The sequence below is a fragment of the Pan paniscus genome, chromosome 2 (genome assembly GCF_029289425.2).
Source record: "Pan paniscus chromosome 2, NHGRI_mPanPan1-v2.0_pri, whole genome shotgun sequence".
Classification (NCBI taxonomy): domain Eukaryota; kingdom Metazoa; phylum Chordata; class Mammalia; order Primates; family Hominidae; genus Pan; species Pan paniscus.
In genome coordinates this window covers 107297931-107314837 of record NC_085926.1, presented here as the reverse complement: position 1 = coordinate 107314837, position 16907 = coordinate 107297931, and the positions used below count along the sequence as shown (strand labels likewise).

At 44.9% G+C, this 16907-nt stretch overlaps 1 protein-coding gene across 3 annotated transcripts; it reads left to right on the top strand.

Annotated features, from left to right (window-relative positions):
- Positions 1–66: 66 nt before the first annotated feature.
- Positions 67–11267, top strand: DPPA4 (developmental pluripotency associated 4). 3 transcript variants are annotated; one of them, XM_055110264.2, is made up of 8 exons: positions 67–183; positions 3129–3277; positions 3666–3789; positions 5618–5778; positions 5865–5915; positions 6838–7126; positions 8542–8740; positions 9601–11267. In XM_055110264.2, exons 3-8 carry the CDS (start codon positions 3768–3770, stop codon positions 9635–9637), a joined length of 759 nt encoding a protein of 252 aa, XP_054966239.1. In that variant the 5' UTR covers positions 67–183; positions 3129–3277; positions 3666–3767; the 3' UTR covers positions 9638–11267. The 3 variants fall into 3 exon arrangements, with proteins under 3 accessions (XP_054966239.1, XP_008977024.2, XP_034812953.1); XM_008978776.5 differs by lacking the exon at positions 3129–3277 and having other exon boundaries at positions 70–183; XM_034957062.2 differs by lacking the exons at positions 67–183; positions 3129–3277 and adding an exon at positions 3291–3587.
- The last annotated feature ends 5640 nt before the right edge of the window (positions 11268–16907 follow it).

Here is a 16907-nt window from a genome sequence, read left to right as displayed (position 1 = left end):
TGTGGGGGAGGGAACAGAAGGGGAGAAGAAAAGAAAAGGTGAGGTGGAGAGAAAAAGGGTCTTCGGGCGGCAGGAAGTGGGAGGAGACTTTGCAAATAGCAATCTTGGGGCAGGGGCCATTTTGGAAGCATCTTGCGAGGCTCCGCTTCTTCTACAAGTATGGAGAAGGGAAAAGGCAAGGAGGTCAGTACAGTTTTAGTGGATTTGTTTTCTGTCTGTCTTTGTGTTTCCGTCTTCCCTGGGCACTCCTGATTTTTCCTTTAAGGAGAAAAGAATGTGCCTTCGAATTTTCTCCTCTTGACTTTTTTTTTTTTTTTTTTAAGAGTAAGGCCCAAGAATATGATTGCAGCCTGGTATATTGGAGTGAGCAGACAAGTAAGAAATGAGGTTTTCTAGGTTTAGTTGAGGAGGTTGAGGGTGTCAAAAGATGGGGGGAAGAAAAAAAGAGGCCGGGCGCGGTGGCTCACGCCTGTAATCCCCGCACTTTGGGCAGCCGAGGCGGGCGGATCACCTGAGGTCGGGAGTTCGAGACCAGCCTGACCAAAATGGAGAAACCCCGTCTCTACTAAAAGTACAAAATTAGCCGGGTGTGGTGGCGCACACCTGTAGTCCCAGCTACTCGGGAGGCTGAGGCAGGAGAATCGCTTGAACCCGGGAGTCGGGGGTTGCGGTGAGCCGAGATCGCCCCATTGCACCCCCAGCTTGGGCAACCAGAGCGAAACTCCACCTCAAAAGAAAAAGTTAAAAAATTAGGTTTTCAAGTTTGTGTTTTGGAACAGGGTTTCACTTTTGTCTCCCTGGCTGGAGTGCAGTGGCACCATCACTACTCACTGTAACCGCCCAGGCTCAAACGATCCTCCCACCTCGGCTTACCAAAGTGCTACTGGGACTGCAGGCGCGCGCCGCTGCTCCCGGCCCGGGTTTTCTGTTTTGAAGAGGTGCTTAGTCCTGTCAGAAAGAACTAACTGAATATGGGGGCTAGAGGGAAATGGTAACAGGAGAAAAGGGTGGTAAAGGAAAGATTTTAGGAAGAGGTAATTGAGCTGAGTTTGGAAAAGAATGAAACCCCTTAATTTCCTTTAGACGGACACAGGTCCTAAACACCGAGGGTGCTGAGAATGAATTCGTCCCCTTTTCCCATCGTCCTTAAGGACCTAGGAGTAATCAGAAGCCAAACATTGGGAACAATGCAGACAGAAACTGAAGGAAGAGAGGATTTAAGACGTTGCACAGGCACTGAACGGCCATATCCGAGCGCTCTCAGGTCCTCTTGACTTGAACTGGGTCATTTTTAACTGTCTCGGTTTTAAGTTTTTTGTGAGGTCCAAAGTGAGTACTTTTTGTAAGGGTTATGCAAATATAAATTTCAAATCAAAATGTGGAACTGCTATAGAGATGTAAAAATGCCATACAAATGTTAATTTGTCCAGTAATCCACCCTGAAAGTGAAGAAAAGGATTTAGATTTAGGAGAAATTTTATTATATTAATTTTTTTTTTTTTTTAATGAGTTTGACTCTGTCGCCCAGAGTGGTGTGCAGTAGCCGATCTCGGCTCACTGCAGCCTCTGCTTCCCGGGTTCAAGCGATTCTCCTGACTCAGCCTCTCGATTAGCTGGGATTGCAGGCGCGCACCACCACGCCCAGGTAGTTTTTGTATTTTTGGTAGTGACTGAGTTTCGATATGTTAGCCAGGCTGGTCTCGAACTCCTGACCTCAATCGGTCAGCCCACCTCGGCCTCCCAAAGTGCCGGGATTACAGGCGTGAGCCACGGAGCCCAGCCTTTATATTTAAATTTTAATTTATATCTAATGTACCCCTAATCTGTGTCTTTATGTTACCTCTGATTCTCAGCTTCTGTGTCTGAGAAGTAATTGTTGCCAGATTGATTGCTATGAGAATTAAATGAATGAAAAAAGGAAGGCCAAGGCCAGGCACAGTGGCACACGCCTGTAATCCCAGCACTTTGGGAGGCCGAGGTGGGCGGATCCCTTGAGGCCAGGAGTTTGAGACCAGCCTGGCCAACATGGTGAAACCCCCATCTCTACTAAAAATAGAAAAATTCAGCCGGGTGTGGTGGCAGGCACCTGTAATTCCAGCTAGTTGGGAGGCTGAGGCAGAGAATTGCTTAAACCGGGGAGGTGGAAGTTGCAGTGAGCCGAGATTGCACCACTGCACTACAGCCGGGGTGACAGAGCGAGACTCCTCTCAGAGAAAAAGAAAATAGGGAACCCTTGGGCGCAGTGGCTCGCGCCTTTAATCCCAACTCTTTGGGGAGCCAAGGCGGGAGGATTGCTTGAGGCTAGAAGATTGAGATCAGTGGGGGAGACATAGGGAGACCTCACCTCTACAAAAAATCATCCTGTAGTCCCAGCTACTCAGGGGACTGAGGCAAAAGATCACTTGAACCCGGGAGGTAGAGCTTGGAGTGAGCTATGGTCCTGTCACTGCACTCCAGCCTGTGTGACAGGGCAAGACCTTTTCTTTAATAAATAAATATTTTTTTAAAAAATGAAAGTAAGGAGCATATCAAAGCCAATGCCTAGTATGAGACAGAGGCTCAATATATGTTACTGTCTCTGGATTAAACAACTTTTCCCCACTCCCACTTTGCTTCCTTTAATTCAATGAACCAATATTTATTGAGTGCCTATGATGAAAAAGAAATCACACAAACCAATGTAATTGCAATTAACAAGTAGTGGAAATGAGGTAGTATTTAGTAGATTGGTCTGGAAGGACCAGGTTAAATAGCACTTGAGGTGAGACTTTTAAAAGAAGCGTAAGATTTTTAAGGTGTAAGATTTTAAAGTGTAAATAGAAGTAGGGTGGAGGTTGGGGCTGAGGAATGTAACAACTTTGGAAAGGAAAGGAATTATGTGGCTGGAGCTTGGTCAGGGAGAGCAGTGTGAAATAGGAGATAAGAGGCTGGTAGGTAATGTTAAAGACAATTACTTTTATGTTAAGAGCAATAAACCACTGAAACTTTTCATAGTGTCACTCTGCCAACAGTGTTAGAAAATTATTTGGAAGGCGTCAAGAATGAAGGACTGGGGGAAAAAATTCTGCCAGGTGAGAGATGATGGAATATAGTAAGTGAGTTAAGGGCCTCTTTTTTTTTTTTTTCAGACAGTCTCATTCTGTCACCCAGGCTGGAGTGCAGTGGTGCAGCCTCTACCTACCTCCCTGGCTCAAGCGATCCTCCTATCTCAGTCTCGAGTAGCTGGACTACACGCACACACCACCATGCTCAGCTAATTTTGTTTCCTTATGTAGAGGCAAGGTTTCACTATGTTGTTGCTCAGGCTGGTATCCAATTACTGGACTCAAGCAATCCTCTTGCCTTGGCCTCCTATAGCACTCAGACTACAGGCGTGAGCCTACCTAAGCGCTTCTTCCCCCCAAGGCAGAGCCTGTTTTCTTCTACTCTTGTTTGTATCTGTCTTTCCATGTGCTTTCAAACTGGCTTCCTCCCATTTTTTCCATCATTGTTTCCCAGTCTTGTAAATGAAACTGAGTATTAAGATGATATCCAGAGGAGAATCCACACTGCCAGTGGAGTCCAGTAACTGCGTTGGTGCCTTAGAAGTGAGTTATCTTGAGGCAGGTAGTGTATGTGTGGTTTGGACACTAGAGGAATGACTGACCAGCTCCTCTGTTCCCCAGTGGACCTCCACAGAGAAGTCGAGGGAAGAGGATCAGCAGGCTTCTAATCAACCAAATTCAATTGCTTTGCCAGGAACATCAGCAAAGAGAACCAAAGAAAAAATGTCTGTCAAAGGCAATAAAGGTAAGAGGTCTTCAAATCCTCAAATCCCACCTTCTCGGGTCTTAGAAGCCAGAGGAATTTTTCTGAAGAAGAAAAACCAGGGAAGAAATTTCCATCATGTATTGTGCAAATCCTGCACTTCATGGAAGCCAAGCTTAAACTGTTACCTTCCTGAAGCATCTTTTGGTCACCACTGCTCTAACTGATCCTTTCCTATCTTCAGACTTCCACAGCATATTTGGTTCTGCTGATCATTTTTTCCTTCACTTGCTATTTGGAGTTAAGGATTTCAGTGTGCAATGATTTGGGAACAGACAGCTGTAAATTTGAAGACCCATTCTTGAAACCGGACTTCCTATTCTAAAAATAAGTTAGGACAATATCTACCTTTATTAAGCGGTGGGAATGGAGTGTTAAAATTTACATAGAGTAGTTAAGTGAAGCACTTAGACTATGCCTGAGAAGTAATATGTACAGAGTAAACCCTACTATTAGTGTCATTACAGGCTGTTTTTTTTTTTTTTTTTTTTTTGAGACACCAAGACAGGGTGTTGCTCTGTCATCCAGGCTGGAGTGTGGTGGCACCATCTCAGCTCCCTGCAACCTGTGCCTCCCGAGTTCAAGCAATTCTCCTGTCTCAGCCTCCCAAGTTAGCTAGGATTGCAGGCGTGTGCCACCATGCCTGGCTGATTTTTGTATTTTTAGTAGAGACGGGGTTTCACCATATTGGCCAGGCTGATTGCAAACTCTTGGCCTCAAGTGATCATCTGCCTTGGCCTCCTAAAGTGCTGGGGTTACAGGTGTGAGGCACCATGCCCAGCCTTAGAAATTTTTATGGCACGATCCTGGCCCACTACAACCTCTGCCTCCCAGGTTCAAACAGTTCTCCTGCCTCAGCCTCCCAAGTAGCTGGGATTACAGGCATGTGCCACCACGCCCAGCTAATTTTTTTAGTAGAGACGGCGTTTCACCATGTTGACCATGCTGATCTCGAACTCCTGACCTCAGGTTATCCACCCACCTCGGCCTCCCAAAGTGCTGGGATTACAGTGTGAGCCACTGCGCCCAGCCAGAAATCTTTACTGAATGAAGACAAGGTATGTGAGGTGCAGAAGCGGGATGAACAGAAACACAGCAGAGCTAAGGAAACATACCTGCTATGAAACCAGAGTGCTTCCCTGACCTAGGGTGGGCTGGCAGAATTAGGGGTATTAGTGGTTGCCTGTGTAGCATTGTCAGGTGTTGATTTTGCTCTGGGGGTAGAGGACACCACTGAGTATGATCTCAAGTCTAAGACAGCGGTAATTCCCCTGGGATGGAAGTGCAACCTCCGCTGCCACCACCTGGATTCTGTGGATTAAGGGGCTCACAAAGGAGCAAGTGTACCTGAGTAGTGGGGAAATTTAGGAATAAAACTGGGTTTTAGAAGTGGTAAATTCTAGGTTTGAGAGGGATTGGACTATTAACTAAAAGTGATTTTAGGCTGGGCGCGGTGGCTTAGGCCTGTAATCTCAGAACTTTGGGAGGCCTAGGTGGGCAGATCACAAGGTCAGGAGCTCGAGACCAGCTTGGCCAACATGGTGAAACCCCATCTCCACTAAAAATACAAAAAATTAGCCGGGCGTGGTGGGGGGCGTCTGTAATCCCAGCTACTCAGGAGGCTGAGGCAGGAGAATCACTTGAACCCACGAGGCGGAGGTTGCAGGGAGCCAAGATCGCGCCACTGCGCTCCAGCCGGGCGACAGAGCGAGATTCTGTCTCAAAAAAGAAAAAAAAGTGATTTTACTTTTGAAATTCAGAAAAGCTACACAAAGATAATTACTACTAATTTGATTCCATTCTGCTTCAGTGCTCTGCCCTAAGAAAAAGGCAGAGCACACTGACAACCCCAGACCTCAGAAGAAGATACCAATCCCTCCATTACCTTCTAAACTGCCACCTGTTAATCTGATTCACCGGGACATTCTGCGGGCCTGGTGCCAACAATTGAAGCTGAGCTCCAAAGGCCAGGTGAGGGCCCAGGCTGGGGACGGTGCTGCTGGGAGGAAGGGTAGGAACCTTATTTGCCTTACTAACTCAGTTTTCTATTGTCTTAGAAATTGGATGCATATAAGCGCCTGTGTGCCTTTGCCTACCCAAATCAAAAGGTAACTTTTTAAAGGATGGACGTTTCAATGCTTATCCTAATTACCTATTGTAGCCTCAAAAGTGAGTAAAGGAACTGTCTTAGCCTCACCTTGTTCCTCCACCCCTAGTTCTAAGAAAGAACAATATTTCCCATCTCTACTTCTCTTTTTTTTCTTTCTTTCTTTTCTTTTTCTTTTTTTTTTTTTTGAGACAGAGTCTCGCACTGTCACCCAGGCTGGAGTGGAGTGGCACCATCTCGGCTCACTGCAACCTTCACTTCCCGGGTTCAAGCAATTCTCCTGCCTCAGCCTCCAGAGTAGCTCGGATTACAGGCGCCTGCCTCAGGTGATCCACCCACTTCGGCCTCCCAAAGTGCTGGGATTACAGGCGTGAACCACTGCGCCCGGCCAGCAATTTTCTTTTTTTCTATTTTTTTCTTTTCATTTCTTTTCTTTTCTTTTCTTTTCTTTTCTTTTTTTTTTTTTTTGAGACAGAGTCTCCCTCTGTCACTTAGGCTGCAGTTCAGGCTGCAACCTCTGCCTCCCTGGTTCAAGTGATGCCCCTATCTCAGCCCCTGGAGTAGCTGAGATTACAAGCATGAGCCACCATGCCTTGATAATTTTTGTATTTTTAGTAGAGACGGGGTTTCACCATGTTGGCCAGGCTGGTCTCGAACTCCTGACCTCAAGTGTTTCACCCACCTTGGCCTCCCAAAGTGCTGGGATTACAGACCTGAGCCACTGGGTGGCCAACTGAGCAATTTTCAAGAAGACAGTACATTGTTATTAACTATGTATAGTTAGCAACTTGTACAATAGATCTCTTGAACCTAGTCCTCCTAAGTGAAACTTTGTATTTGATCAAGAGTTCCTTAACCCTTAGGCCATTTTTGTTAGAATTTTAATCTGTATTTTTATCTTTATTATTTAACCCTTTTTGTAGGATTTTCCTAGCACAGCAAAAGAGGCCAAAATCCGGAAATCATTGCAAAAAAAATTAAAGGTGGAAAAAGGGGAAACGTCCCTGCAAAGTTCTGAGACACATCCTCCTGAAGTGGCTCTTCCTCCTGCGGGGGGGCCGCCTGCCCTGGAAAATTCCACTGCTCTCCTTGAGGGAGTTAATACAGTTGTGGTGACAACTTCTGCCCCAGAGGCTTTGCTGGCCTCCTGGGCGAGAATTTCAGCCAGGGCGAGGACGCCAGAGGCAGTGGAATCTCCACAAGAGGCCTCTGGTAAGCGCAACATGAAGAGCTTATTCTGGTCCAATGGGGAAATAAGCTTAGTAGATATCAATCACTGGTACATTTTAGGGTATATCAAAATCCCTTTGAGGGCCGGTGATTCCTGGACCCTGCCCACAGAGTTTCTGATGCAGGTCTAGGGCAGGACCTGAGCATTTGCATTTCTTTTTTTTTTTTCCTTTTTTTTTCTTTTTGAGACAGTTTCTCCCTTGTTGCCCAGGCTAGAGTGCAGTGGCACGATCTCAGCTCACTGCAACCTCCACCTCCCAGGTTCAAGCAGTTCTCCTGCCTCAGCCTTCCTGAGTAGCTGGGATTACAGGCATGTGCCACCATGCCTGGCTAATGTTGTGTTTTTAGTAGAGATGGGGTTTCTCCATGTTGGTCAGGCTGGTCTCGAACTCCCGCCCTCAGATGATCCTCCCACCTTGGCCTCCCAAAGTGCTGGGATTACAGGCGTAAGCCACCGCACCTGGCAAGAGTTTGCATCTCTAACAGTTTCCCAGGCAGTACTAAGGATGCTGGTCTGGGGACCACAGTTTGAGAACCACTGCTCTAAATTATTGATGGCATCAGAAGGGGATAGCAGTCTGGTTTTCTTTCTTTACCCTTTAAGCAATTTAAATTAAAGGCAAGGTCTAAAATTAATTGCCTGCAACTGAGCCCCAGAATGGCATTAATAAGTTATTTAAAATATTTCCCAGCGTTTTCATTGTAAAATGGGTAATACCTACCTTATATGTTGGAAGAATTACAGAAAATACAACAAAAGAAGACAAACTGCTTAGCATAATCCAATGTGTGTTAAGAGCTGAGACCCCTGAGCTTATTTCATGAAGCCCTTTCCAGACACTCTGGGTTAGTCTTTCTACCATCTGCCCACCTACAACTATACTACTTCCAACTACATTTTTAAGTTTTAACAGGAACTGTCTTGTATGCTTTTTGTTTTGTTTTGCTTTTGATATGGAGTCTCGCTCTGTCACCCAGGCTGGAGTGCAGTGGTGCAATCTTGGCTCACTGCAAGCACCGCCTCCCGGGTTCACGCCATTCTCCTGCCTCAGCCTCGTGAGTAGCTGGGACTACAGGCCCCCGCCACCACGCCTGGCTAATTTTTTGTATTTTTAGTAGAAACGGGGTTTCACTGTGTTAGCCAGGATGGTCTCGATCTCCTGACCTCGTGATCCACCCGCCTCGGCCTCCCAAAGTGCTGGGATTACAAGCGTGAGCCACTGCGCCCAGCTTGTATGCTTTTCTAAAGGAGAACAGAATAGAGAAGAGGTTAAGTTAGGATTTCAGGGTTCACATCTTGGAGCTGGTTAATCAAGGGTGATGGGCCATAATGCAGTCTTACATCAGTATGTCATCCTGGTGTGTGGGTACCTGTCTCTTTCCTTTGCCATTGCCAGGTGTCAGGTGGTGTGTGGTCCATGGGAAAAGTCTCCCTGCAGACACAGATGGTTGGGTTCACTTGCAGTTTCATGCTGGTCAAGCCTGGGTTCCAGAAAAGCAAGAAGGGAGAGTGAGTGCACTCTTCTTGCTTCCTGCCTCCAATTTTCCACCCCCGCACCTTGAAGACAATATGTTGTGCCCCAAATGTGTTCACAGGTAATTACCTGATGCTTTTCTACAAACTAAAAGTGGGTGCCGGATTTTCAATTGCAGAAAGTTAAGATATACATTAATCTTAAATAGCCAGGTATTTCAAGCTCAAATTGTCAGTAAAGAGTTTCAAGAAAATTATTACTCAGTTAAGTTTATCCCCAGGAAAAAGAAAGCATTTATGTGTCAGGGTTTAATGCTTCTACCTGGAGACACAGAATTCTGGGAGCAACAAACATTATATAATTACTATATTCAAAGTGTATGCCCTACACAGAAATAATGACTAGCAAAAAACCTCTTCCTTTAAGTAGCCTACAGTCTTAACAGGGATGGTGGGCATGTAAACACCTAGAATAACATGACGAATATCAAAGAAGAGGTTCCTTAAGGGAAGAATCGACTAGATGGAAAGGAGAGATCGGTAATTTCTCAGCCTGGGAAACATAGCAAGACCATCTCCCACAGGAGGAAGTATGTGAATGTGTGATTGGCTTTTCCTTCTTTGGGATATCCTACTTTTTGCTGTGAGTGTTTTGATAATCTCTCTATGCCAAGCAAGTTGAAGAGAACTGAGGAGGTCACTTTGGGTAGTCCTTTAATGACATACTTGGGTTTTTGGGAAAGTGATGAGAAGAGCCCCTCCAAGGCCTCTTGTCCATGGTTGGCACAAGTCAGGGAACATATTACAGAGGCATGATAACTTGGCTGATGATCTTCATTCTTGAATGACAGGATCACAGGCTTGCTACCTATGATCCTAAAGTTGTAAGGGCAATTTCAACAGCATTCCAGCAGCGGGTTTCTTGGCTATTTTTAATATTTCTTCATTCTTTTTAAAAACAAATATTTTATTTGCTTTATAGGAACAAGGTCTTAATAAAAAGCCTCCAATGGGAATAGAATATCAGGAAAAAGGCCACATCTATGGTAATTAATGGCAGAAAAGCTGGAGAGTTGGATTCTGCGGTGCTGCTGACAGGTGAACTCTGGTCCTCTGCACCTGTTTATGGGCCATGCAGACTGGTGGGGTGGCAGATGTTAGCCTAAGACCCCTAGCAGTGCCTGTTGCTTTGTGAGTGGAGATAGAGACTCTTACATTTAAAAATGGAAAAACATTTCACAAATTACCATAAATTGTAGTTAATATGTAGAAAAACTCATTCATACTACTTTTCTAAAATAGACGTGACTTCAGCAGCAGCTTTGTTGTTATATTTTGAGACAGTGTCCCACTGTTGCCCAGGCTGGAGTGCAGTGGTGCAATCTCAGTTCAGTGCAATCTCTGCCTCCTGGGTTCAAATGATTCTCCTGCCTCAGCCTCCTGAGTAGCTAGGTACAGGCACCTGCCACCACACCCAGCTAATTTTTTGTATTTTTAGTAGAGATGGGGTTTCACCATGTTGACCAGGTTGGTCTCAAACTCCTAGACTCAAGTGATCACCCTCCTCAGCCTCCCAAAATGCTGGGACTATGGGCATGAGCCCCTGCGCCTGACCTTCAACAGCTCTTTTGAGTTCTTCAGCTAAGCATTATGATGGACTTGAGTAAAATGGTAGTTGGCTCTTGTGCTCAATTTTCTCTTCCTCTGAACACTGACTACTTTAGGAGCTGCTTCATTCCAATTGCAATTTCATAAAACGTGAAGTATTTTAAGGCAAAGAAAGGCTGTTAATTCCCTCCCTCCCCCAAACACATGATTTTTAATATTCTAAACAATATTTTTCAAAGTTCTCTTAATAACCTGAGATTTCTATGGTTTGACTCCAGGATCAAAACACAAGGGACTTTGTATTATTTCACTTATAATTGTTTTGTATATTTCTGGAGTTTAAAATGTTTAAGGTTGCTTCCCACTCATAAATACATAATATATTGAAATTAAAATGTGTTTATTAACCGATTCTCCATAAATAAAAATAAGACCTGTATGTAAAATAATTCATCTGTTGTATTTAACCATATTCATTGCATGCAAATTTTATTGTTAGTGTTCTTAACTCAAGTAGGAGTAAACCAAAAAGTGTGATTTTTCTTTTGTATGACTCGTTTGTTCTTTATTAGTTGGTGGTATGGGTTGGATCATTTGTTTTTAAAACTACTTAGGTATGATTCACATACAAAAAGCTGTACATATTTAACATATCCTATTGTGTAATTAATTTTTAATTTTTTTGTGTGCTTCCTAAATTTATAGTCCTGCGAGTCTGGGAACAGATCTGTTTTTCACTTATCCTGATTTAATGACAGTTTCCAACATTGTTTTGTTATTACAAGTAGGGGATCTTTTTTTTTTTTTGCCCCTTTAATGAAGATACTAAAAATAATGCACTGGAAGGAGTGGAAGAGTTGGAAAATTTGTAACCATCATAATACAGGTGTAATAGGTTTGGGAAAGAATCCTCAAAAATGTTAAAGCAAGGGAGGAAAGTTTGTTGAGAAGCAAGATGTTCTTCTCTCCTGCCCCCCCCGCCCCATTGGTTGTTGGTGGTCAGAATTATTCAGTGTAATAAATAATAGACATTTTTTCTTATACTATGTGTATTGTTCGTTTTGTTTCCTTTTTAAACTTCTCCCCTACTTTATTTGGATGGGTCAAGTTTCTGTTCTGTTTCCTTCCTTTCTATTAATTTGGAAATGTCCTTGGCTTTACGATTCTGCTTGTAGATACTTCCCTGTTTCTAACACATTTCAATAAACTTAAATTTCTCTGTATACAAAATAAATTAATAATTGGAGTCTACCAGTAAGACAGTTTATTTACTCATCTTCCTGCCCCAGCAAGATAAAACCTTAAGGTTACATACTTGCCAAATCACCCTAATTTTCACAGGCCTCCCCCAAAGTTCCTATCAATCACATTCAGTCCCCCACTCCCTGTCTCCCTGCTATGCTCCCAGAATACTAAGAGGAAGACAGTTGGAGCTATAAACTCCCTGTGTCTCAGATGAGTTCCCTGGCAGAGGCATGACATCTTGCTGTTGTGGGGGGAGCTGAGAGAAGAGGTTTATATTCCCAATTTCCCATCTGGATGTTAAGATAACTTGTACAAATAGGTCTGTGCCCACATTGTATCTGGTGTGGGAAACCTGGAGCCAGCCTTGCAAATTTCTCTTGGCTCCAAAGGGACATGGCAGCTTCCAAGGGTAAACGTTGGTCAGGGCTTCTGAACACATTGTTGATGGAAATAAAATTTCTACATTTTGGCACGATGGGGCTTACTGACGTAAAAATTGGAATTTGGCTACAGCCACCTTAACCAAGGATTCCAACTTAGCACCACCAGGAATGTTACAAACTAAAATGTCTTTTCTGATAAACAATGGGAAGTACACAATATCATTGCCAAAAATATAATGTAAATCTAATCATGAGGAAACAATTAGTCCTGATTACACCTGTTGTCTCAGGCTAATTAAATGAGTCTACCTTGCTTTGAATGACACTTAGACATAGCCATATGTGAAGAGCCACAGGGGCCAGGGGCAGTGGCTCACGCCTGTAATCCCAACACTTGGGAGACTGAGGCTGGCAGATGACTTGAGCCCAGGAGTTCAAGACCAGCCTGAGCAACATGTTGAAACCCTTTCACCAAAGTACAAAAATTAGCCCGCTGTGGTGGCCTGTGGACTGTAGTCCCAGCTACTCGGGTGGCCGAGATGGCAGGATCGCTTGAGCTGGAGGTTGAGGCTGCAGTGAGCCATGATCGCACCGCTGCCCTTCCAGCCTGGGCAGCAGAGCAGAGACCCTGCCTCAAAAAAAAAAAAAAAAAAGGGTCAGGCGCGGTGGCTCACACCTGTAATCCCAGCACTTTGGGAGGCCGAGGCGGGCGGATCACGAGGTCAAGAGATCGAGACCATCCTGGCTGACAAGGTGAAACCCCATCTCTACTAAAAATACAAAAATTAGCCAGGCGTCTGTAGTCTCAGCTACTCGGGAGGCTGAGGCAGGAGAATGGGGTGAACCCGGGAGGCGGATCTTGCAGTGAGTAACGAGAGGACAATCTCTGTATTCAAAAAAAGCTAAAATTGGCCGGATGCGGTGGCTCACACATGTAATCCCAGCGTTTTGGGAGGCCGGGGGTGGTGGATCACCTGAGATTGGGAGTTCAAGGCCAGCCTGACCAACATGGAGAAACCCTGTCTCTACTAAAAACACAAAAATTAGCCGGGCGTGGTGGCACATGCCTGTAATTCCAGTTACTCAGGAGGCTGAGGCAGGAGAATTGGTTGAACCCGGGAGGCAGAGGTTGTGGTGAGCCAAGATCACACCATTGCACTCCAGCCTGGGCAACAAAAGCAAAACTCCATCTCAAAAAAAAAATAAATAAATAAAAAATTAGCTGGGTGTGGTAGCACATGCCTATAATCCTAGCTACTTAGGAGGCTGAGGCAGGAGAGTCACTTGAACCTGGGAGGCGAAGGTTGCAGTGAGCCAAGATTGTGCCTCTGCACTCCAGCCTGGGCAATAGAGTGAGACTCCGTCCCACACACACACAAAAAGGGCCAGGTGCAGTGGCACACACCTGTAATCTCAACAATTTAGGAGGCCCAGTGGGGCGGATCACCTGAGATCCGGAGTTTGAGACCAGCCTAGCCAACATGGTGAAACCCTGTCTCTACCAAAAATACAAACTAGCTGAACGTGGTGGCACACACCTGTAATCCCAGCTACTTGGGAGGCTGAGGCAGGAGAATCGCTTGAGCCCGGGAGGCAGAGGTTGCAGTTAGCCAAGATCCCGCCATTGCACTCCAGCCTGGGCAAAAATAGCGAAACTGTATCTCAAAAATAAAAGTTTTCCATAAAATGTGACAGTGATTCTCATTTAGTCCCCAAACCAGGAGCATCCATATTAGCCTGGAACTTTGAAATGCATATTACTTCATCTCAGACCTACTGAATGACACAGGGCATGGTTCAGCAATGTGTTTTCACAAGTCCTGCAGAAGAGTGTAAGAATTGCTAATCTTGGTGATAAAAAGTAAAGCTGGTTTTCCAAAGGGCGGAAGTAATGGGAATTGACTGGAAGAGCCCCAGAGGAATTTTTCTGGTGATAGAAATATTTTCTATCTTGATTGGGGGAATTGGCTAATCATTTTATTTTATTTTATTTTATTTTATTTTGTTTTATTTTATTTCATTTTATTTTTGACATAGTGTTTCTTGTTGCCCAGGCTGGAGTGCAATGGCTCGATCTTGGCTGACCGCAACCTCCGCCTCCCAGATTCAAGTGATTCTCCTGCCTCAGCCTCCTGAGTAGCTGGGATTACAGGCGTGTGCCACCACTCTCTGCTAATTTTTTGTATTTTTAGTAGAGACAGAGTTTCTCCCTGTTGGTCAGGCTAGTCTCAAACTCGACCTCAGGGGATCCGCCCTCCTCGGGCTGCCAAAGTGCTGGGATTACAGGCGTGAGCCACCGCACCCGGCCTGGCTACTCATTTTTTAAAGCTCATTACAGTGTACACTCAAGATCTGTGCATTTCACTCTAAATTTTATCGCAAAGGTGAAAAAATGGTTAGTTTGGAAATTAAAGAGGAAATAGTTTGTGTCACATAACTACCCCTAATATTTCTGTACATGTCAGAGCTACAGATTGAAAGAAGTCTTGTTTATCTCCATGGTAGATGACTAGGAGGAGGACCACAATACATCAGGGGGTATATAACACCAAGGAGGGTTCTAAAGAGGTAAACAGAGTGGACAAGAATTCCTCCCCATTCCAGAAGTCATGCAGCTCTAACTAGAATGCAAAGGTTAAGAACTTTCTACATTCTGCTCTTCCTTCAAACTCCTGTTTCAGGCCGGGTGTGGTAGCTCACGCCTGTAATGATTCTCCTTCCTCAGCCTCCCAAGTAGCTGGGATTACAGGTACCTGCCACCACACGCAGCTAATTTTTTGTATTTTTAGTAGAGATGGGGTTTCACTGTGTTAGCCAGGATGGTCTCCATCTCCTGACCTCATAATCCGTCCGCCTTGGACTCCCAAAGTGCTGGGATTACAGGCATGAGCCACCGAACCTGGTCTTTTTTTTTTTTTTTTTTTTTTGAAACAGAGTCTCACTCTGTCACCCTGGCTGGAGTGCAGTGGCGAGGTCTTGGCTCATTGCAACCTCAGCCTCCCAGGTTCAAGCCATTCTCCTGTCTCAGCCTCCTGAGTAGTTGGGATTACAGGCATGTGCCACTGGGCCCGGCTTTTTTTTTTCTTGAGATGGAGTCTTGCTCTGTTGCCCAAGCTGGAGTGCAATGGCGTGATCTCGGCTCACCACAACCTCCGCCTCCCGGGTTCAAGTGATTCTCCTGACTCAGCCTCCTGAGTAGCTGGGACTACAGGTGCACACCACTAGGCCCAGCTAATTTTTGTATTTATAGTACAGATGAGGTTTCACTATGTTGGCCAGGCTGGTCTCGAACTCCTGACCTTATGATCCGCTGGCCTTGGCCTCCCAAAGTGTTGGGATTATAGGCCTGAACCACCTCGCCCAGCTAGTTTTTGTATTTTTAGTAGAGACGGGGTGCCACCATCTTGGCCAGGCTGGTCTTGATCTCCTGACCTCGTAATCCACCCACCTCGGCCTCCCAAAGTGCTGGGATTACAGGCTTTAGCCACCGCGCCTGGCCCCAGTGATCTATTTTTCATTTTAATTATTTGGCTTTTCCGTGATGTTGTAAAAATGTAATGAGCCTGAGTTCTTTAATTTAACATAATGTATTTGAGACTGGTACATGTTTTTGCATGTATCATTAGTTTGCTCCTTTTCATTAATGAATAGTGCTATTCCATTTTGTGGAGGTACCACAGTTTGTGAACCCTTCGCCACTTGAAGGATATTTGGTTATTTTTAGGTTTTGATGATTACAAATAAGTCTTCTATAAACCTCTCTGTAATTTGTTGTTTGAATATTGAAGTTTCACTCATTTGGGCTAAATACTCAAGGAAGGAGATTGCTGGGCCATATATTAAGTGTACATTTAGCTTGACAAGACACTGCCAAACTGTTTTCCAAACTGACTGTGCCATACTGTATTTTCACTGAAATATATGAGATGCGGCCGGGCGCACTGGCTCATGCCTGTAATCCCAGCACTTTGGGAGGCCGAGGCGGGTGGATCACCTGAGGTTGAGAGTTCAAGACCAGCCTGACCAACATGGAGAAACCCTGTCTCTACTAAAAATGCAAAATTAGCCAGTCGTAGTGGCGCATGCCTGTAATCCCAGCTACTAAGAAGGCTGAGCCAGGAGAATCGCTTGAACCTGGGAGATGGAGGTTGTGGTGAGCCGAGATCACGCCATTGCATTCCAGCCTAGGCAACAAGAATGAAACTCCGCCTCAAAAAAAAAAAAAAAAACCCAACCAGAGTTGCTCCACTTTTATCGATTATATACTGGTGTTCCATAAACATCTATTTTTGTAGAACATATTTCTCTGGCCGGGCTTCGTGGCTCACGCCTGTAATCCCAGCACTTTGGGAGGCCGAGGCGGGCGGATCATGAGGTCAGAAGATCAAGACCATCTTAGTTAACATTGTGAAACCCCATCTCTACTAAAAATACAAAAAATTAGCCTGGGGTGGTGGCGGGCGCCTGTTAGTCCCAGCTACTCGGGAGGCTGAGGCAGGAGAATCGCTTGAACCCGGGAGGCGGAGCTTGCAGTGAGCCAAGATTGCGCCATTGTACTCCAGCCTGGGCGACAGAGCAAGGCTCTGTCTCAAAAAAAAAAAAAAAAAAAAAAAAGAACATATTTCTCTGATTTAGAAAGTGTTAGCTGGGTGTGTTGCCATGAGCCTGTTGTCCCAGCTATTGGGGAAGCTGAGGCAAGAGGATCACTTGAGCCCAGGAGTGAGAGGCTGCAGTGAGCCCTGATCATACCATTGCACTCCAGCCTGAGCAACAGAGTGAGATCCTGTCTCAAAATAAACAAATAAATAAAAGCTATTTTGAAAAAAGGTAAGATTAAATTTAAAAAAATAAAAATGATTTTGAAAGCACTTATCTAAATGAGAAATACAATGCATTTTTATTTACCTTACAATATAGAAAATAAAGTATGTATTTGAATAAAGTAATGCATTTTTGTCAGGTGCGGTGGCTCACGCCTGTAATCCTAGCACTTTGGGAGGCCAAGACGGGCAGATTACCTGGGGTCAGGAGTTCAAGACCATCCTGGCCAACA

Excerpts from the sequence above, each read along its gene's own strand:
- DPPA4 (XM_034957062.2), top strand. The coding sequence starts at position 3,507 with ATGAAACTGAGTATTAAGATGATATCCAGAGGAGAATCCACACTGCCA. Across the intron at positions 3,588-3,665 it reads ACTGCGTTGGTGCCTTAGAA|TGGACCTCCACAGAGAAGTC; the intron begins GTGAGTTATCTT and ends TCTGTTCCCCAG. Across the intron at positions 5,916-6,837 it reads TTGCCTACCCAAATCAAAAG|GATTTTCCTAGCACAGCAAA; the intron begins GTAACTTTTTAA and ends CCCTTTTTGTAG.